Source organism: Lissotriton helveticus, chromosome 11, assembly GCF_964261635.1.
Source record: "Lissotriton helveticus chromosome 11, aLisHel1.1, whole genome shotgun sequence".
NCBI lineage: Eukaryota > Metazoa > Chordata > Amphibia > Caudata > Salamandridae > Lissotriton > Lissotriton helveticus.
Window position 1 is genome coordinate 622,952,459 of NC_136072.1, and position 22,926 is coordinate 622,975,384.

General features: G+C 42.6%; 1 protein-coding gene across 2 annotated transcripts in view; it reads right to left on the bottom strand.

Moving 5' to 3' along the window:
* PLOD2 (procollagen-lysine,2-oxoglutarate 5-dioxygenase 2) overlaps positions 1-22,926 on the bottom strand; it is a 477,372-nt gene that overhangs the window by 49,419 nt on the left and 405,027 nt on the right. Inside the window, exons 12-14 of one of the 2 annotated variants that reach the window (XM_078666442.1) lie at positions 21,820-21,945; positions 15,127-15,268; positions 10,692-10,754 (exon numbers count right to left, since the gene is read on the bottom strand). In XM_078666442.1, the coding sequence (XP_078522568.1) occupies positions 10,692-10,754; positions 15,127-15,268; positions 21,820-21,945 (331 nt within the window). The remainder of the gene's footprint in view (positions 1-10,691; positions 10,755-15,126; positions 15,269-21,819; positions 21,946-22,926) is intronic. The other variant, XM_078666441.1, reaches the window with a different exon arrangement.

A 22,926-nucleotide genomic window follows, 5' to 3' on the forward strand; every position in this document is an offset into this window, starting at 1 on the left:
TTCGAGATCATTTCCCTTGGTCGGAGCGGGGAGGGAGCATTGGGTTCCAGTCTTCTGCCCTCTCTCCCACCACTTGCAGTCCAGGAGTCGGGATAACCTTTCATCCACGGGTTAGTTGTTTTTGAGTTTTTGTCGTGGTCCCTGTGTCTGCGGGAGAGGCTGCATGCCCCCCAACAAAAGTAAAATAAAGCCCCTGGGAGGTGGCGGTCCCGGGGCGTGTGGTGTGGCTTGTGCCCCCACCCCACAGATCATTTCCCTTGGTCGGAGCGGGGAGAGAGCATTGGGTTCCAGTCTTCTGCCCTCTCTCCCACCACTTGCAGTCCAGGAGTCGGGATAACCTTTCATCCATGGGTGAGTTGTTTTTGAGTTTTTGTCGTGGTCCCTGGGTGTGCGGGAGAGGCTGCATGTCCCCTCAACAAAAGTAAAATAAAGCCCCTGGGAGGTGGCGGTCTCCGGGGCGTGTGGTGTGGCTTGTGCCCCCCACAGGTTTATTTTTTTTTAAACGAGAGCTCAACAATAACCTACGGCGGGAGCCCGCGCTTCGTTTTTTAAACATTTTATCAGCAGGATTTGCGCACCCAGTGCGAATTCTGCCATTTAACAAAAATAAAATGCTTTCTTGCGCCCTGGGGTCTTTGTGGGACCCCCTGAGCAGACCCAGGGGGGCAGGGTGTTTCTACCCTACCCCCTTTTCTTGTTTTTAAAAATGTTTTCACTTTTTTTTGTGACTCGGTTCTACGCGATATATATATATATATATATTTCTCGGATTTCTCTTGTCTCCTCGTTTATGACGGAAGTCACGGCACCACAATAGTAAGTTCAGATTAATTTATTTATTTTATCAACACACCATGTGCAGAAGTGCAAAAGAAGGACGGCCTATATATAAATATATATGCTTAAAGCATCTATCAAATGGACAAATAAACAGAAGGCACTTCAGGAAGAGGTTTATGAAATTGTATTAATTCAAGGATGCACTGACGCTTTTAGGCCAGAGCATTTTTCAAAGTGTGGGAACAAACAAAGGTTAGAAGGACTTTATACATAGGTTCAGATTTTACCTGCACAATGCCATAAAAATTGACAGTTATAGCTATAGGAAGTATGAGGAACAGCCGTCATCCACAAAGAGATCACACAGTGTACCGCCACCACGGACAACACCATCACCCCATGGAATATCTCACTTCAATCGAAAGCATGGATGGCAAGACAAGCATCGGAGGCACCCTCACATACCAACCCCAGGTCCACGCTCCAGCTTATGCAACACCATTGCAGACTTTATTGTGACCCTAGCCTAAGACTCCAAGGACTACATCTTCTTCGGTGACCTAAATTTCCACATCGATGACCCCAACGACTAAAACACCACACACTTCCTTTAAAGTATGAGTAGTCTTGGATTGACCTGGATTGTTCATGACCTACACACACCGCAGGACACATGATGGACCCCATTTTCACTGCCAGCAGCTGCATCAAATGCAGCCATGTCACAGAACTCACATGGACTGATCACTCCATCGTCCACTTCAGCATCTCCAGCCCCCGCACTGCAACCCCAAAAATGACCAACGCCCCCCACAGGAGGTGTAACGAAACCTCAGAGACCTGCTGGGCAAACGCCCTCAACAGCTCCAACCCTGCTACCGCCACCAACCTCGAACAGGGAGTGAAAAACATCGATGCCTGGATCACCAATTGTGCAGGCAGCATCGTCCCCATCATCCCCATTAAGACTAACATCTAGAGAAAATCCTTAAAAAAGGCCCTTAGGTACACCCAAGAACTCAGAACAGCGAAACGAGGCAGCAAACAGTTGGGAGAGGTGATGGCGCACAGCAAAGACACCTCCGACAGGGCAGCCTTCAGGACCTCCCTCAACCTCTACCCACTCCTGCCGGTGACAACAAAGCGGACAGCCGTTAACGCGCGCATCAACACATGCGCCAGCAACTCCAAGAAACTTTTCAACATCGTTAAGGAATTCTCCAACCTGGCTGCCAGGGAAAACAGCTTCACACCCTCACAGGAGCTGTGCGACAACATCGCCAACTTCATCCATGACAACATCACAACCATATACAGAAACTTCGAACCTAAACCCACACCCACCAACTTCCTTGACAGACAGACATCATAAGCAACACAAACCACACACTGACCACCTGGAACATCCTCTTCCCCAAGGACAACAACATCACTATGAAATCCATCCACTTAGGAGCTCCAACAGACCCGTGCGTTAACCACATCTTTAACTTCAGAAACCAAAGGATTGGGCTGGAACTCACCACCCTACTCAACACCTCTATCACCATTGCAACACTCACAAACCCTCCACCGACCCCAACAAACTCAAAAAATACTGGTCAATCTCCCAGCTCCCATTCCCATTGAAAGTACTGGAAAAGATCATCAACAATCAACTCATGGTGCACCTGGAGCAGAACCAGCTACTCAACACCTCCCAATCGGCTTGTGCAACAATCACAGCACCAAAACCGCCCTGATCGCAGCCACCAATGACATCCGAACCATCCTCAACCAAGGAGAAACTGCAGCTTTGATCCTCCTCAACCTCTTGGCAGCCTTCAACACCATATCCCATCACACACTGATCGAAAGACTCAACCACATTGACATCCAAGGGGACATGCTCAGATGGATCACCTCCTTCCTCACCGGAAGAACCCTTGGGATCATCCTCCCAACTTTCACCTCTCAACCCAAGGAGATCACCTGCAGTGTCCCCCAGGGCTCCTCCTTCAGCCTGATGTTCTTCAATGCATATATGACCCCGATGGCCAAAATCGTCAGATCCCACAGTCTCAACATAATTTCGCATAATTTAACGCAGAGGACACCCAACTCATCATCTCACTCACCGACTAACCCATAACCACCAGAACAAATTTCTTAGGTAATGACTCCTAGTGGCCATCAAACCTAACCAGTACCCACTCCCTCCAACCATGCCAGAATCCTCAGAATCATCATTGATCACAAGCCTACCATGAAATCACAGATCAACTCCATCTTCTCTGCCTGCTTCCTCACTCTGTGTACGCTGCATAAGATGTCCAAGTGGCTACTCCAACACCCGAGACACACCGTGACATAGGCCCTCATCAGCAGTCAACTGGACAATGGAAATGACCTTTACATAGGAATCACCGTCTACTTTCTACAGAGTCTTCAGGCAATACGAACTCTGCAGCCAAACTAATCCTCGGCCTTCTCCATCGAACCCACATCACACTCTACCTCAGGAAACTCCACTGGCTCTCCATGCAGAAGAGATGTCAATTCAAGCTGCTGACCCATGCACACAAGGTTCTACAACACCAAGGACCCACCTACATTAACCACCAGCGGAAATTCCCCAACCATGAAAAAGACTATGCTCTGTCTCCCTTTCACATGCGCATATCCCCGCATTTACTGGAGCAGAAGTGGAAGACGCTCCTTCTCCCACATCACAGCAAAGACCTGGAACAGCCTCCTCGCGCACCTCCTGACCATTACCTCACTTCTGTAATTCCGAATGTCTCTTAAGACCTGACTGTGCAAATAAGCCTACGGGGTCTGCAATCACCTGGTTACCCTATCAGGTGATTACCTGCCCTTCACAAATCCTGATTGATTGAATGATTGATACTTATCTCAAAAAACGGTAACTTGTGCCCTAAGGTAACTGTTGGACTTGGCCCTTTTTGCAGGGTCATCCCTGAAATTTTTGCCTTCCTCCTGTATTTTGTCTGACCTGTTTTTGTTGGTGTTATGACTCTGGGCACTTTACCACTGCTGATCAGTGCTAAAGTGCATATGCTCTCCCTATTGTAAATTGAAGTATGGATTAGTGACTCCATAATTGGCTGATTTGGTTTACTTGTCAGACCCTAGTACAGTGCACTGAGTGTGCCCAGGGCTTGTAAATCCAAATGGTGCTGGTGGGCTTGCAGCACTGGTTGTGCCACCCACAGAAGCAGCCTATAAAAGTGTGTTTCAGGTCTGCCATTGCAGAGCCTGTGTGCAGTCTGGTACTGCCATGCTGACTGGGCAAGTGCACCCACTTGCCAGTCCCTAAACCTTCCCTTTTCTTCATGTCAGACACCCCTATGGTAGACCCAAGGGCAGGGTGCATTGTAAGTATAAGGTAGGACAAGCCCTGATGTGTGTGGCATGTCCTAATAGTGAATTACAGCCATTTTAGTTTTTCACTATTGCATGGCTACCTGTTCCCCATAGGCCAGAATTGACAGTTTGATTATTGCATCTTCTAATCCTAACTAACTCAGGGAACTAGGTAGAAATTCGAGTTTAGTATGCCTGAACTCAGAATGATAAAGTACATCTTTTAGTAAAGTTGGTTTTAACATCCTGTGTTTGAAAATACCACTTTTAGAAAGTAGGTATTTTCTTGTCTAACCATCCAAACCGGCCTCTGCTAGGTTGTGTATTCCTTGTCTGGAGTTTGAGTGACAGGGGCTGTGGGATTCCAGGAGACAGGGTGAGTCAGCACAGGGCTGAATAGAGAGATCTACATGTAGATGGGTGGAAGGAGTTGCACCTGGGACCTTATTAGGGCTGTGCCTTTCCCCCACAATGCTGGCTCCACCTCCGTGGTGCATCTGATGTCTCTGCCCTGCACTGTGAAAGTAAAGAAGGAGACAAGTAAACAAAATGCTCCAGGACTGACCAGAACTGGTTTGGACTAGGCAAAGGCCTTTCTGCCTTCAGAGAGCAAAGAGAAACTGTGTATAAAAAGGGGGACCCCGACCCCAGAGATTTAGATCACTTTTGGAAACAAGAAGAAACCATTGCTGAGGAGCCAAACCAGAGAGACTGTGGCGAGACTATCCCTAGGCTGAGGTGCTGCTTGGGTCATTGGCCTGTAGTGGTTGCCTGATTACCAAAGAAAGGAGAGAGGAACTTTGTGTGTACTTTCATCAACTTGTAAGGATCTCCAAGGGCTTGAGAAAAGAGCTTGCCTCCTGCTGAAGTCTCAGGGGCAACAGACTTCACCCACCAGCTCTCCAAGAGTTCTTTGGAAGTGCCTACAGTTGTGAGGAACTGCGTGTCGCAAGGAGCTGGAAGCGCGACTCACGAGCAAGAAGCGTGTTGCAGGGTCTGTCGCAGTCCGCATCATGTCGCACCAAGAAGAAGACGCCATCTTTGTTCCTTTGCACCAGATCTTCATTTCATCGCATCACGGCGTTGCGGGCCGCATCGCCTCGAAGCGCAGTAAGAAACCGACACATCACCTTCCCTCGCTGCGAAGAACCGACAAATCACCATCCCCTACGCAACTGACGAATCACCTTCCCTGCAACACTTTCTTTGTATAGGACAACACATCTTAAGGTACATTGACACAAAGAGTCGCATTTTAAGACCTAAAGAGAACTAAGCTAATTCTGCCATTTTGAGTAAAGTATTGTGGATTTTTGTCGTTTGGGGTCTTGTGATAAGTCTATATAAAGAATACTTATTTTTGATATAAAACCTGTGTGGTGTCCATCTGTAGTGTTGTCACTTGATTACTGTATGTGTTCACAAATGCTTTACACACTGCCTCAGAAATAAGCCTGTCTGCTCGTACCAAGCTACCAAGGGGGTAAGCAGGGGTTATTTTATGAGTGTACCCCCTTACCCTGACTAGACTCAAGGGTCCCTATTTGTTACAGGTACCTACCTGTGCCAACTAGAGACCCCCAAATCTAACAGTAACTATAACTCGCACTCCACCATACACAGTTTTCTCATCACTAACTTTATTGTAAATTTTGCAATTATATAATATATGATGTCATACAAGAACGCATTACTGATGTGATATATGGGGTAAGCAGCAAGGCATGGCGAGGATGTGAGTTATAGTTACCTTAGGCCACGAGTTATAGTTTCTTGTGATAAGTATAATTATAACTGTTGAATTTCTATGCTTTTATGTCTGAACCTAACACTAACACCTCTCTAACCTTTGATTTTTTGGGTGAATTTCTAAGGTTTTTTAAAATTCTATGGTTTAACTATAACATCTGTGTAACCTTTGATTTTTTCAGTGACTGTCTAGGGTTTTTATTAATGTTAAGTAATATTTAATTCCCTTGCATTAATTCACACCCTGTCTCGCATGGCCAATCCCCCATAGGCACCCAACCCCACGGCATGCACACCCTTTGGCCGTGCTCAAAAGGGAATAGCAGCAGGGCCTGGCCTGCGGACTGGCTTTCTGGTGTATGCCCCATATGCAGGCAAACCAGGAATGGTTGGCATACAGCCCCTTTACCAAAGCCAATTACGGCCCAAAGGACCCCACCCTACAGGGCCACCCAATTACTAAAAGGGGAGGGGACACAAGACCCCTCTCCCGGGCTGATTTTGGCCTAGGGACCGCATCCCTCGGGTCCTAGCCCATTACTAAAAGGGGAGGGTGCCATATGGCCACCCTCCATGGGCAGATTTTGGCACTGCAGACCTCATCCCCGGGGCCTGGTCAATTAGTAAAAGGGAAGGGAGCCACATGTCCCTTATCCCCGGACCAATTTTAGCTTCCGGGATTCCCCAGGACCTAGCCAATTAATAAAAAGAGGGAATTTTGGCCCCAGAGACCCTATTTCCTGAGGCCCAGTGATTAATAGAAGGGGAGGTGGGCCAGGTAGCCTCCCTCCCCGGGCTGACTTTGGCCCCAGAAACCCCATCCCACAGGGCCTTGTCAATTAGTAAAAGGGAAGAGGGACACATGTCCCCAACCCTGTACCGGTTATTTTTTTTTCAGGGACCCCCCCCAAGGCCTGGCACCGCACCCAAGCCAACGGACCATGCACACATCCTGGGCTTCATCCTGGACTCCTCCCTCACGATGACCAAGCAAGTCAACGTCGTCTCGTCTTCCTGCTTCAACACCCTGCGCATGCTCCGAAAGATCTTCCGTGGATCCCCACTGAAACCAGGAAGACAGTCACCCAGGCCCTCGTCACCAGCCGTCTGGACTATGGGAACACCCTCTATGCCGGAACCACAGCCAAACTCCAGAAAAGACTCCAGCGTATACAGAATGCTTCTGCATGACTCATCCTGGTCATCCCCCGCCACAGCCACATCTCTGCCCATCTGAAAGACCTGCACTGGCTCCCTGTCACCAAGAGGATCACGTTCAGACTCCTCACCCACGCACACAAGGCTCTCCGCGACATGGGCCTGAAATACCTCAACAGCCGCCTCACATTCTACACACCCACCCGCCAGCTCCGATCCGCCAGCCTCGCCCTCGCCTCCATCCCACGAATCCGCAAATCCACCACCGGAGGAAGATCCTTCTTCTACCTGGCGGCCAAGACATGGAACACCCTCCCCACCCACCTTCGGATGACCCAGGACCATCTCTCCTTCAGAAAGCAACTCAAGACCTGGCTGTTCGAGCAGTAGCGACTCCCCCCCCCCCCCTCCGAGCGCCTTGAGACCCTAGCGGGTGAGTAGCACGCTCTACAAATTTGCTGATTGATTGATTGAAAAAGAGGGGGACGCCATGCGGCCTGCATCCTAAGGCTGATTTTGGCCCCAGAGATCCTATTTCCTGAGGCCTAGAGATTAATAGAAGGGGAGGTGGATCACGTAGCCCCCTCCCTGGACTGATTTTGTCCCCAGTGACCGATCCCCCGGGCCCGGCCTCTTGTTGCTGGGTGCCCTGACCCAGTGTGCACTATTGAAGACGGAGGTGGGAGCCTCGATGCCCCGTGGTCCCTGCCGCTCCCCCCTGCATGCAAGGAGTAGCAAAAAATGCTGCTTCCTGTGTGGGAGGAGCAATTTTTTCATCTGACCTCATGAAAGTGGGCAGGAAAACAGGTGAAAAGTCTTCTCCAAGCCAGCAGGAGCAGCTTTCCTGCTCCCACCTTCTGGGACGGAACCTAGTGTTTACTCTCGCTTAGCGGGAGCTGTCAAAGCTCCCACCAAGCAACAGCAAACAACTATGTCCTGAGGGTAAGCGCAGCGGGACATAGGGAGTTGGTCCTGGAGTGTGGCAGTCCCCAAGGCCATTAATGGCTCCTGGAGGGGGATGCGCGACCCCCTTACTTTGTTTTATCAGCCACATATGCCCCCTCCTCAAGCTTAATATTTAAGTTAGCCTCCAGGACCGGGCTTGTCTGGCCAGACATGGTTCTTGTGCTTGCTGCGCCACTAGATTCCAGCTAGCCTGGCTGATGAGGGGTGATACCCCAAAACCGGTCCCAGGATGCTTGTTTTACAGTCCAGGGAGGACCTGGCCTTGCAGTTCAGGCTGGACTGTTCCCATGGAGAGCAGCATCAAGACTGATTTTCAAAGGTCTGGGTCTAAACTGGGGTGGCATGGTGAGCAAAAAAATGATGGATTTAACCTAGATCTGTGACTGGGGTGAAGGCTCGAAAATGTTCAGCATTCCATACATCATTTTATTATGTTGTTATTCCTACTTTGCTCCCTTCTCTTTTTGTAACTTTTCTTTGGGACTATGCTGAGTCTGAGTCCCAAAATGGCTGCCAACATTTCCTGGTTGAACTTTTGACAGCCCATCAGATCTCAGCAAGAGATCTCTTGGGCTCGATGAACGAATTTACACCAAATCACAAAAGGTCTCTGCTTGGTCCGAGAGCTAACTTTCTGTCAAATTTGGTGTAATTCTGTCAGCGCTTTGGGCTGTAGCCATGTCTAAAATACCTAGGAAAAATTGCATGGGGAAAAAGCATTTTGGGACCCACATGTTTTCTCAGCCCCTGCTTGACGAATCGCGACAAAACTTTCAACAAATCTGAATTTAGGTGTGCTAGTTCTGAAGACTTGTCAAATGGCACCAAAGTTATTTGCAAACTCCTATGGAAACTAGATCCTAACTACCTAACACGCTTCATACCACTCTCTTCTATTTCTTATCACTGTGAAGGGGTTGCAATCACTGTACTTCTGGTGTTGTATCCACCTTCTACAGACCGCAACTGGTGTGCTTTGCATGTTTTGATCAGATTTAAAAGCTGGGTGGGTGGCCCTATTACAAATCACAGTTAATTTGTATGCCACAAGATCGAAATTTTAACCAGGATTTGCTTAGGAGTAAGCAATGACTCTTCGATCCTTGTAAGAGGTCGTATGATGTCACTGATTAAGCTGTGATCAGAATCAAAGATTTTGTAGTGTCACACCTAGAAAAGTTTATATTTGTATCTTTGCTTAGATGTCTATTTGTATGCTTGGGTTTCTGTCAGTCTGATTTTTGTGTAGTTAAATGTCTGAGTTTAATTGTGAGATAGAATGTATGTAAATATGTTCACACAATATATGACAGGGTTGCCTACAAAAGTGACGGAGAATAAATAGCAAGCACATTTCCAGATTAAATTTGTTTTGAAGCCCTCCAACCTTAAAAAAAGACATAACATAAAAATAAAACACTCCTCAATAATACTCAAAATGATGCACAAATATAGAGACGATAAACACACAAAAACTCAAACAAACGGACATACAACACTACAGGTACATACACACAAACTGTCATGCACACACAGACATGAAATTGTTTACGCATACTCAAATACAGACATTAACAAAGGCATAAACACATGCACAGACAAGCATACATAGATACACAATTACCCTGAACCATTGCAAAGACACAAACAGGCACACTCAGTAATACACACATGCCGAAGCAGAAATACAGAAATGCAGAGCAAACAACATATTTTCTCTAAACAGGTGCACGGGGGCATAACAAAATGCACACATATCCAAATCCAAACACAAATGAACACATAATTAAGACAAATGAACATATATCACAAACTCAGACCTTAACCAGTACCACAGTCAGATGTTGGGACACATACACACCGACATATAATAATGCACACAAACAAAGACACAAGCATAAACACACACACACACACACACACACATAGAAGTTCACAAATAAACAAATGCAGTTGCATAAATACAGAAGCACCAAAACTTACAAGCACAGAAACACAAGTTCACATAGAATAAACCGCAGTGTTTAACAAGGCATGTTTTACATGAATAACAGGTACTAACCTAAAATCTGCAACCAACCATGCTCACACACAAACGCCTTTTTAAAGATGGTTAGAATGTCACAATTTTTTGGCGTACTAAACATCTATTGTTGGTCGTGGCTCTGAAAAAAGAGTTCGGCATGCTAATTAACGTTTTGGACTGGGACCGCGGACTCCAAGCAACACCTGAGGAATCCACCACCGGAGGAGTTAGGTATGGCTTGCAGCTGCCTGGCTAAACGTGTTCAAAGTAATAATTGCAACTATTTCTTAAACTTTCCAATGAATGCATCTGAACAGACCCCGCTCCACGCATCTCTGTTTCCATTACAACTAGATATTAACTAAGCCAGCTAAAATAGGAAAGCTGCTGCTATATTCCCCGACACAGCAGGACCCTTTCTTATAAACCATAATGCTCTTTTTAACGAGACAGCCATATGTTGTAAATGTCTCGGTTAAAATTAATGGCCCAGAATTCCTCTGAAAATGCAAGCAAAAATAACCAGAACAGTTTAAGTGATTGTAAAAGTAATAACATGAGCAAATCAGGCAAAATCACAATTTACCAAAGTAGAAAGCGCAAGTAATATTTTATAGCCAACAAATATAAAATAAATGAAAAAAACCTTTGGGGCTCTGAGCATATGGAATGTTTCCGGAGTGGGGGAGTCTTTTTCCCTTTGGAAAGTCTAAAATGAAGGAGAAGCATCAAATAAGTTGACTTGTAAATTCTCTGTAGTTCTAGCTATTTTTACTGTAGCAGTGAGAAGTATCGCAGCCTTGCATCCAAAGCAGACTTTCTGGTTGTAGCCAATTAAGCCAACATGCAGACAGAAGCAGAGTCCATGATACACATGACCAATGTGACATACATCCCCTCCTTGCCACCAGCTGCAATGCACAAGGCCACATATGTCCCCTCCTTGCAATCAACAGCAGTGCACAAGGCCACACATATCTCCTCCAGATGATCGTCTGCAATGTGAAAAGGCCACCCATGTCCCCTCCTTGCCATCAGCTGCAATGCAAAAGTCCACGCATGTTAGACAAATGTGAAGGAAAAAGGAGAGAAAACAAGAGTATAGAAAGTGAAGATATTCAGGAATTACGTGTGGGGAAGAGGAGCTCAAATTGGACATGTTGCATGCGCAGGCTGCAATAATGAATGAGGAAAAAGCTGCAAACAAAATGTCTCATCAGCTGCCATGTATACAGTGCAGACCAATAATTCATGCTGTGTTAATTGGAGGGGCAGAGGGGTAACATGGCAGTGTTCTTGCATGTTCTTGTAAGCAACATTCCATTGCAACAATGTCTAGACAATATGTATTGCATCTGTAACATGGTAAACTTGCGTTCTCACAGTGCATAAATGGTACTACATCCCTTTACACGTGGTTTCCAGAGTATTTACATTTCCCTCAAGATGCTTGGTAATATTTCAATAATTGTGAGCAGTATTTGGCACATACGGAGAAACATTGCAGCTTAAGATGTTGGAATAAAACATGCACTGGTGCTTTTATATCAAAGGATACAGATCATGGTCCATAATTGGATTTTATTGCAAATTTACTTCACAAGTTTAGGATGGAAAGCCATTAACAGAACCTGCCCATTTTAAAACTGTATCAATACCAACTGAAGTGACAGAAAGTGGCTTTCCCCTCTATAATTGATGAAAATTGATGCACCATGTTCACACTGTCAGTTCTTTGGTAAATTGAATTACAGTTTAGTACAGGTTCAACAAAGTACAACTCCAACAAACTGCATCAAATGTGATTAATGCACAGACCATTCATAAATCAAAAACAATGCCAGCAGTCAACCCTTTCCTTTGATATGCACTAATGTATGACAATAGGTTGAACTTCACAAACCGATTCCTTGGAAGGGTGATTGTTCCACCAATATGTCAGATGTTCACACTACATTTTATCAATCTGTACAATGAATGAGGGTGTAAAGTCCCTCCCTGCTGTAGACTGAGCAGCAACTGGGTTAAAAATTAATATTGATCGTCTGCCAGAGGAATTTGAGTGTGGACACAGAAACAAAATCCACCTGGAGTAAAGACTGAATCCAAAAGTTCACCGAAGAGCTCTTGTGAATTAAGCAAGAGGAAGAATGAACTATTATTACACACAAAGCTGTTAGTGAAGGTATTCTTCTGCATGAAGTTTGTTCCAGACTTACTAAACATCCTGTCTGATGTAGAATGAGGCTTTCCATATAATGGAAATAAATATGGCCAGGCCATTGCAGCTGTTGCGAAAAGTATGCCAAGAGAACATTGCAACATCACAACAGGATTGAGGTGTGATGGCAAGGCCTCAGAATTCAATGGAAATGAACCCGCTAATTTCGAATGACAAGCCCGCAACACTCCGAAGTAAACAAGAACTTTTGTTACTTTATTGGGATATTGCCTGAAGAATGAAAAAGAGTCCTTGCTGAATTCATGATAACACAGTCCTGTGCTAGGACACCACTAGTTTCCCATGTGTATTTCTCTCGTAGCTGCTGCTGACTTGGTAATGAAATCTAGATTAATTATCAGTATTCGTATCCTGGTTGCACTAATGGCAGCAGATAGCCAACAGGCCAATCAAATCTAAGTTCCATTGACAAAAGTGTATGAAACAAAAATGTTGTTTTGCTGTGTGGTGTCACTTGGGTACGAAACATGCATTTGGTAGGATGTGCTTCAATAGTCAATGGACAGTATTCCCATCAGTCTATAATTGCTGAAGACGGGGCAAATATAGCAAGATGTAAGCTGCAGAAAGGAAATTAAATGTGCATACAGCATTTTGAATGATCTGGATCTGTCTTGTTTTAGTAATAAGTTTCTTCTAACCCTAAAATGTGAATACAAGAAAGGAGTATAGAGGGAATCATTCAAATCTGATTTAAAGAAAGATCTCTGTTAATGGATTCTAAAGAACTACATTGCAAGTCCTGTATCAGGCAAAACTCGTTAACCAAGAGTAATTCTGAAAATATCTACAATAATCTGTAGAAGGAAATTGAAATATGAGGAGTTTGACTGCTGATTCAAGCACGGTCATAGGCAAAAGAGCAATGAATGAAATATCTTTCTTTTATGATACACTGCTTTCTTTCTAGTAAGAAAAACTAAATATGTTTGTAGGTAACACTTTTAATTAATAAATAAGAGTGAACCATATTTAATAAAAATGTTGGCAGAAACGTATATCCTGGGTGATGGCCAGGTATGTGCTGTGACAGAGTTTTGTTTTAATGAAAGTGGTCATGGGATTTATTTATCTTCCTATACTGGTTTAAAAAGAGAACTCATGACGAAATACAATGAGGCTTAATGACTAATAAGATTATTTTGGTGACGCGTTGTTCAAAAATATTTAGCTCAAGTATGGTGGGGGTGACATTAAACTTGAAAGCAAGTGTTCTCTCTAAATGTGATACCACATAGTCATATACAAAAATCCCAGCATGCTGCAATTGGAATATAAACAACATATTTATGGGGTAGGATCCATGAGATCCTTCAATTATTTATTCGACCCCAAGCCTAAGAAGTTATTATATAAATTCTCAACTCCAGTCACCAAACTGGAAATCCTTTTTTAAGAAAATAACCACTCAAGTTCGAAATGCAGCCACTGTCATGTATATCTTCAGAGATTCCCTGATCACAGTTTGTTATGTTAACTTTACAATACACTTAGGAACAAAATACTTTAATACAAGCTACTGGAAGAAATTAGGAGCTGATGAAGTTTGCATTTCATACTTCTTCTAAATGTCTAAAATTTTAACTCAGAAATGATCACTGGGTCTGTAGTGCAGAAAGAGTTCATATTTAGACAGTGAGTCTATAATCACAGACACTGTAAGGAATCACAACGTATTTTATAAATGTACTGTTTCACAATGACATCACGTTTGTATCATCTGTTCCTTTCAATAAAGTGTATGATTGTTCCACCTTTTCACAAGCAACACAAAAGGAAGAACTATCTGCTCTTGCCTTTGCACTAAAGAATGCCCTGTCATTGACTTGACACAAGGTGACTACTATCCCTTTCCTTCTAAAATGTCAATTTTGTATTTCTGAAAAAGTTCTTTTAATTACAAGACTCACTTTAAACATACGAACATTGGAGTGGCTTAGCGAGCAGGAGAGTAGAATAGTTGCTGGGCTGTGCAGACATGACTTTTGGGCCGGTTACACATGTGCATGGCACTACTAATTTTGAAGTCAAGTTGCAATCTACAGTAAAAACCAGATCATTAAGTAAACTGTTTGAACTTCACATTCATTCTGTGGTTCATATACTGAAATCATTGACTTTAGTCGTGCAAAGAAAACATCATCTACTTGAGAGCTAGAACGGCTACTTCCACAGAAGGAAAAGAAAGAACTCTTAGTGCATCTTGTTCAAGTTATGAAAAGTGTTGACTGCTGCTGTCTTTGATATCTACATTTCCAGATGTCATACCTATGCTAATACTGCATGTAAATTATTAGTGCTAAATTGGAAATTTTTGTAAACTTTCTTAAGTGTTGAACTCTGCAAAGTTGAAAAGCTTCCAACTTTTCACACACTTTCTCATGTGAGGAAATATCCAGCAAAAAACCATTTGCAGGGGATTTTCCTGACAAACGTTTATTTTGGAAGGGAAATCCCCAAAAAGCATAGGTTTTGAGGACAAGTTCCTGTTCAAAGCTACATTCTTCAGAATTATTCACATTCTTTTTAAAAACCTTGCCGCTCTTTCTATCAGATGTGAACTTCACCATCTTAGAACAGCTGTAGGTAGAAGCAGGGCCTATTGTGGAATTGTATTGCAAAATTCAGGAAACATATTAAAGCAACTGCAATATTAGAAACTCAAATTCTGTCATTACTACTTTTAAATACTTTGAAACGTAATGCACATCTGAAAGGTTTCAAAAGAATTAAAGGGGGGTACTATGGAGACATGACATGCTGTTTGCCATCACAAATGGCAATATTTTATATTGAAGGAACAACATTAGTACAGAAATACTTAGATCCTGCACCTTACCATTTCTCTAGCATTTTTACAGAGTGCCATATCTGGATCTAGTCTATCCAGAATAAATTGGTTCCTTTCTTTCAATTCTGTTCGGAGAGTCTGCCCGTTTATCAAGTAAACATTAGCCATGTATGGGACATTCCACAGCCCCCTACAAAACAAAAACATGAGTAAAAATGAAAACGTAGGACTGCTTTAATATTAACTTACAGTCAGCATTAATATAAGTGACAGGAGAAGTGCAAATATGTATCAGCACAGTCATTCACATGAAATATTTAAATAATAAGCTTTACTAAACATATTGTGTAGTTTCTCTATCATTAACTATACTTTATAGATAACAGAACACTGTGTTAAAACTCAAGAGCTCAGATTCCAGCAGTAGTGAATTTGCCTGCTTAATATGGACTTACAGTATACCACAGTATAGGGAAATGAGCTGCTGGTCTTAGTGAGACTTACTATGTAAGCATTGGTTTAAAGAATGGGCATAAATGCAAAGTCGCCCGGCCCATGGGAAGTTAGATCAGCTAAAGTTGTTTTAGATGATTTCTTGTTTGATTTGCATCGACACAGTCTGATACTGGACACAGAATAATTTGGAGGAGCAGTGTTTCAGACATTGTAACTTTTTACAGCACAATATAAATAAGGAACAATCAAAGTTTCATGCAGATTCCTTGTCTGAATTTTCCTTCAGTTGGCCTCCGGATATTCAACTACTCACTTTCCAAAACCAGCATGCACTGAAGCAGTCCCTTCTGTTCCATACAGACTGATAACCAAAAACTACTACTGAAAAAGATTTGCACAAAACAAAGAGCTTTATATGTATCATCATTTGACAAATGTGGCAGAGATGAGGGGAAGATAGCCACAGATGAGTGACTTTACTACGTCATGGTTGTAGCTCCAAATTGTACTGCCTTCAGTAATGTATAGATCTTTCCGCAGGTTTTAAGTCTAAGTACCAGAATATTTGCTATTTTAATATTTTGAGGCCAATTAGATCAGAACTGTATGAGGGTAAGAAGACTACCTTAGCAAGATCTTTGCAAGTCAGTAGTAAGTATATGGGCTACAAATATGTCCACATAAACAACACAATTACAGTTTACAGAAATGGTGCCAAAAGTGGCATACATTGTGAGATTTGGACATTTGAATGTGGAGAACCTGACACATGGTACACATGGGGCAGTGGTTGTGGGAGTAGTGTTACATTCAGGTGGCAACACTTAACCAGTGTACAAATGCAACATTTCTGTACTGCTCTACATCACAAAGTAACCTTGACAAAGAGAATATCATTTATGAATCACATCAGGTTCCTGGTGCGAATATATGACGTAATCCCGCATACCATCAGTCCGCATACCATCAGTCCGCAAAAAAAATACCGCATATACTATTAGGCCGCAAATTAAAATAACGAAAACTTTTAGAACAAATATGCCTTTAGCACGCATGCCTTTACAACGTAAAGGCATGCATGTTAAAGGTATACTCGTTGTAAAAGTTGTAAAGGTAAGTAAAAGTACACTACCCTACCCTACCCTACACTCTAATGTAATACCCTGCACGACCCCCCAACACTACCATAAAGCACTTTACTACCCTACACAAACACTACAACAGTACCTTAATACACTACCCCCAGCATGACCCTACACAAACACTACAATACTACACTAAACCACTACATCCCCTAAACCCTAAAACACTACCCCCAGCATGACCCTACACTACAACACTACCCAAACCCTAAACCACTACACCCCAGCATGACCCTACACTACACAAACACTACAACACTACCCTAAACCCTAAACCACTACACCCCTGCATGACCCTACTCTACACAAACACCACAACACTACCCTAAACCCTAAAACACTACCCCTGCATGACCCTACACTACAACACTACCCTAAACCCTAAAACACTACCCCCAGCATGACCCTCCACTACGCAAACACTACAACACTACCCTAAACCCTAAAACACTACCCCCAGCATGACCCTACACTACGCAAACACTACAACACTACCCTAAACCCTAAAACACTACCCCCAGCATGACCCTACACTACGCAAACACTACAATACAACCCTAAACCCTAAAACACTACCCCCAGCATGACCCTACACTACGCAAACACTACAACACTACCCTAAACCCTAAAACACTACCCCCAGCATGACCCTACACTCCTCAAACACTACAACACTACCCTAAACCCTAAAACACTACCCCCAACCCCTATTACACTTTCCCCAGCACGACCCTACACTAAACAACCACCACAACTCAACACTACACTAACACAACACTACACTACACAATCACTACCCCAGCACGACCCCCACCCTTAAAAATTAACCCATACCCCCTTACCTCTCTCGACATCGTCATCGTTTACAACGCAAATGCATATACCATACATGCCTTTACAATGTATTTCGTTGTAAAGGCATGCGTGATAAAAGCACATGCATTGTAAAAAAATGCGGGATGATGGTATGCGGGATGAATGACATTTCGGATTAATAGTATGCGGGATGATGCTATGCGGGAAAAAAAATGCGGGATAAAGGTTGATTACCTCCTGGTGCATGCTATCCTGGAAATTTCTGTACACACAGAACATGTAAATTAGTGAGGAGTAGCCACATTTAATGATGCAGAAAGCAAAGATATGTGCAACTACAACCAAAATGAAAAACACTGTTGTACATTATTTATAAATTCAGTAAAAGAAATTGAGCCAAAGAAGACATTAAAACCGCTCACATCAGCACTGAGTGGGCGGAGGTGAATTGCTAATTGCAGGAACATTTAAAGCTAATAATGCAGCATTGCCTCATAATGCTTTTTACATAAAATGATATAGATTATATTTTCAATCTTCAACTCTGATTTAGTACATATGATTACAATGTTTTAAAGATGCATAGATAATTAAATGGTAAACACAACAAACTAGATGATTATCTGCCTCACAATAGCTGATGTGTGTTCCAAAGCACACAATCAAGGAAGTGCAGTGCTTGGAAATGGTCATGATAATTGGCCAAAATAGACATTTGATTTCACTCTGTTGGCTATATCCTGCAAGTGACAAGTCAACTTGTGTTAATGGAGTTTCAAGCAACAAGGGTAGGCTGCTCAGCTCTTTGAATCTGGAAGACCCTTGGGTCCTCTCATACTCCTGCATGGTCACCTGTGCTAAGTGTGTCAATATAGACCCAGGAATCATATATGTCCTTCTACTCAGGATCCCATCCTTTCTTGACATTGAACACATGTACATCCACATCAAACTAAACTAAGAAAAAACTGAAATTCTTCCCTTCTCCAATCACAACTAACCTCCACAGATCCAAGAATGGATAAATAATCTAGACTCCCTGAACTGCAAGCTTACTCTAGCTGACTCTGGGTATCTCCATGGACTCCAGACAAAACATGATCTCTCAACTAAGGTCCACTGCAAAGGGTGCTTTCTATAGCTTACAACTCCTCAACAAAATCAAGCCCTCTCTACCTCCTAAAGACCTAAAAACCACAATGCAAGCACTAGTTTTGTCCAGACTAGATTATGGAAATGCCACACTCACTGGTGCAGCCAAAGAACACGTAGCCCCCATGATGATAGCCAACCTAAATACAGCAGCAATAATGGTCACAGGAGCTAAGAAACATAATCACATCACCTGTGCTGCAAAACCTAAAGTGGCGACAAATCGAAGCATGTTGCTGTTTCAAAACTGCCTGTCTCATCTCTAAAGTCCAACATATTGGTAAACCGGATTACCTCAAAACCAAATTCACTAAAATAGGACAATTGAGAAACCTAAGAAGCTCCAACACGCTTCTACTCATCCTCCCCAAATGACACAAACAAAAACCCTTTCCCCAAAATCTGGAATTCTTTCCAAATACATATCAGAACTAACCCCTTCTTCACAGCTTCAAGAGAAAACAAAAATAATTTCTCATCAACCAGCATCTCTATCCCTCTGGAGAATAGTTGCTCAGTTCCACCTTAAAATCGCCAACTATTTATGGTTACCACTCCTGCAAAGTTTACTCAAAGGTTCGATGCTCAGCTCCTCAATCGAATGACTGCGAATGACTAGCCTCTGAAACTGAACTTTTACTGCCAGAAATAGACTATCAGGAATCTGTGTTATTAGTGTACTGTGACTGTTTCTGATATCTGTCATTTATGTTGCTGCAAGCGCTCTGATACCCTTCGGGTCATGTCAGCGCTATATAAAACTCCTAAAATAAAAATAAAATATAAAATATACTGTATTGTCAGGCTTAGTTATTGCAGACATTCCAGTCCTAGTAGAAATGTTTAATGATATATGTGGGATAGCTTCTTAGTCTCTGACAGGGCAATGTTTTGAATGTTTTCTGTAATGCTTCAAATGAAACACTTGCAGACTCCTTTGGCACAGTCCCACCCTCGAGTTGCTGTTGACCTATTATCTCGCTGCTTGTCCCCTGTAATGCAGATTATTTTAAGAATTTGAGAGAAGTGCAGAAATGTTTCTCCCATTGACACCCACAGGAATATCTTGAAGAAAATTCCAGACACCAGCGGCCCCATGTTAATAATGTTGAACTAGAGCTCATTGAGTGTAGGTGTCATCTCAGATGCCTTTAAGAAGTTGATTGGAACACCCGACTTGGAGAAATCATCAATGAGTCCAATGAAAATGTGAAACATTCAAAACATTTCTACTTACTGCCTCAATTCTGCTAAAGTCAGGTCAGACAGGAAAGACGCTCTAAATTGTGCTTACTCACTTGGTAGCAGCATATGAGAGGGGGGCACCTGCTGTCATCCTCAATGATTTTTTGCTGCATTTGACACAGTTGACAGAGCTGCTACATTGGGGTAAATGGCAGAGGGGGGGCTTAGAGAGAAAGGTGTTGGTATTCATGTAATCTTTAATGAGTTAGTTGTTCAATGAAGGGACAATATGTTTTTTATCATTGGCTTTCAGAAACATAATTCAAGAAGAGCCAAAGGGCGTGTCACAGGAAGCAACACATTTCAATATTCAAGTGACCATCCTGTCTAAATTAAAATCTAGTTTTGGAGCATGCTTCTTCATCTACGTTGATGATACCCAGATGTATTTAGTGAGCAGCATTTGAAAATCCCCCTGTGGCAGTCTTACTAAAATGTTTTCTTGCAGCCACCACGGACCAACTTTAGCACAGCTTTCTAAAGTTTAATGGAAACATGATGGATGTCATCTGTTGTGATTGTACAGATTTGGGTATAACAAATTTTTCTGGTCAAAGTTGTCAACACCCAGCCCTTTATGTGCACCAGTTGTAAAGTGCATGTACATTTTCCTTTTGAAGACTAGACATTTGCTGTAGAATTGAGGTAGCGGTATAGTATTACCAACGTAAAATCCACCTCATACGCAGGTGATGCAGTTCCTTCCAGATTTGAAACAAAAACTTATGATAAGGGCTGCGGTCCTGTCTAGGTTGAATATTTGTAATGGTCTTAAATGGAGCTATCAAAAATCATCTGTCCTAGCCTGCCGCTTTTGCAAAATGTGTCTGTGTGGTTCATTACTAGGAATGATCGAAATAAGTGCATAGTACTTGGACATGCTCATCCTAATCAGCTGACTGTGCACTGCCATGTCACATTTAAAATCATGTTGGACATTTTAGAAAATAAATTCCACTGTTAAGAGCACAGTTGCATTCTCCAGTCAGCTAGCAACTGTCTGCTTTGAATGCTACCATGTTAGAAAGTTCGAACCAAAAGTCAGCCCTACAGAGTTTAAGCTGCTGAATTTCATAATTACATCCAACGTCATCCTCATCTGCAGAACAGCTATCCTGTATTCAGGATGTGCCTGCTTTTGGATTAGTCTACCTCTTTTGTCCCAAGATTCCAGTTGTCTGTCAATGCCAAGAAGCAATTTGGAATCCATGTGCTCTTTTAATAATTTCCAGCTCTTTTATAGTCCCCTAATTAATTAATCTTAAGTACGCTGAGATATTCCTAAACTTATTTAAAGACTGACGTTATGTGCAGAGGAACTATTAAGATGGAGTAGGCCTAATGAAAAATTAAATCACAGCAAATACTGGATAGTCCAGATTTTAAATAATCAACTAGGGGAATCAAAAACGACATGTCTGACTTCTATCACACAAACGAACCTCTCGCATTCTTGCTCCGCACTCAGTAATCCTACACCTCCTCCAAAAAGACTCAAAACATTCACTTCTTTGTCCAAACTCAGTTATTGTTTTAGCTGTTTATTAATTTGCAGTACTGATTTCTGCATTGACATCTGCATTTGGCACTCACACAGAGAGCAGAATGAGGAGGCCTCCATATCTTACTTACTTATAAAACTGTTGTTCATACAGACAGGCATACACAAACAAAGTATTAATCAGCATTTTTCAAAATAGTTTTTCCAACACCCCTCAGGTTTTGAAGGCCTTATCCTGAATACACATTTTTGTCAGGCGTGACCATGTATATAATTAATTAGCTAATAGAGATCACTTAATGTAATCAAATGCACACCTTTAGTTCTGTCATGTGGTATTTTCAAAACTCTTTCTGAAACCAAACATATTATGCAACCACACATAGAAGGTGCCTGCCCTTGGTCACTCTGCTGCAAAAAATAACTTACTTTCGGTTCCCCTGGACAATATCCACATAATCTTCTGACCGGGCGTAATACCCATCAGGGCTCAAGGATCCCCAGAAGTTCGACCACAACTTTCCATGACGTGTCACAAGAGGGGCAATTATTTTTCTGTAAATAAGACACACAACACATTACGCATTTCCAGTATATCATTACATTTTACAGTACTGCCCAGTCTGATGGAATACTTACTCCTTTTGTAAATCTTTGCTTGATTGCCATACAAGTCAATGTGTATGTTGGATAAAAAGACCAATACTGTTAAAATAACTAAATATAAAGGGAAATAAAGGCTACATAATACATTAAATGCAACCCAAAAGTACAAAAAAGTAATACGTGGTAAATTTAGCCTGCAGTGATCAGCACAAAGATCTGCATAACTATGTTTGCAGTGGACATGAAGGTATGGAATAAATCTAGGCACCCTTTCTTGAAATTGAACCCACAGATATGTGTGCATGGCCATCTCAAGTTAGGGGTGTCCCACACCTACTCTTTGGTCAATATTGGCACAGAATATTCAACAAACCCCAGGAACATTTTAACTATACATTATTATCAATTAACTGCTATGAAGGAAGGCCACCTCTAGGGCTCTGCCTAGATTGCCTTGCCCCACACCTCCACAATTTATGGTACTTTTGTCAAAATTGCATGACCTAATACATCATTATACGTTGGAGACACTCTACTACTTAAAAATACTATTGTAGTTCCGTTATCTCTATTGTGCTAAATACATAATTGAATGGCTGTCTTCGGCAATGAAAACACTTGACCTTTTGTTATATCTGTATCACCATAGGCTCAATACAGGGTCAATATGTAGCACTGCAAAAGATAGACTATGATTGCTCTATTGATAATGTGCTAGTTGCTGGGTTGTATGGGCAGGTGTCCGGTGAATAGGGAGTGTGAGCGTGGGGTGAGATGGGCCTTTGACCAGCCGCACCAGATCCTGCCCTTCCTTGTTACTTCTTTAAATCTCCAGCAAACTCAGTGCATCCAACATTGTCACCAAAACACCCTTAAAAAGAAGATATTTGCTTGAGGCCCAAAAGGAATTCCCGACTGTTGCCTGTATCT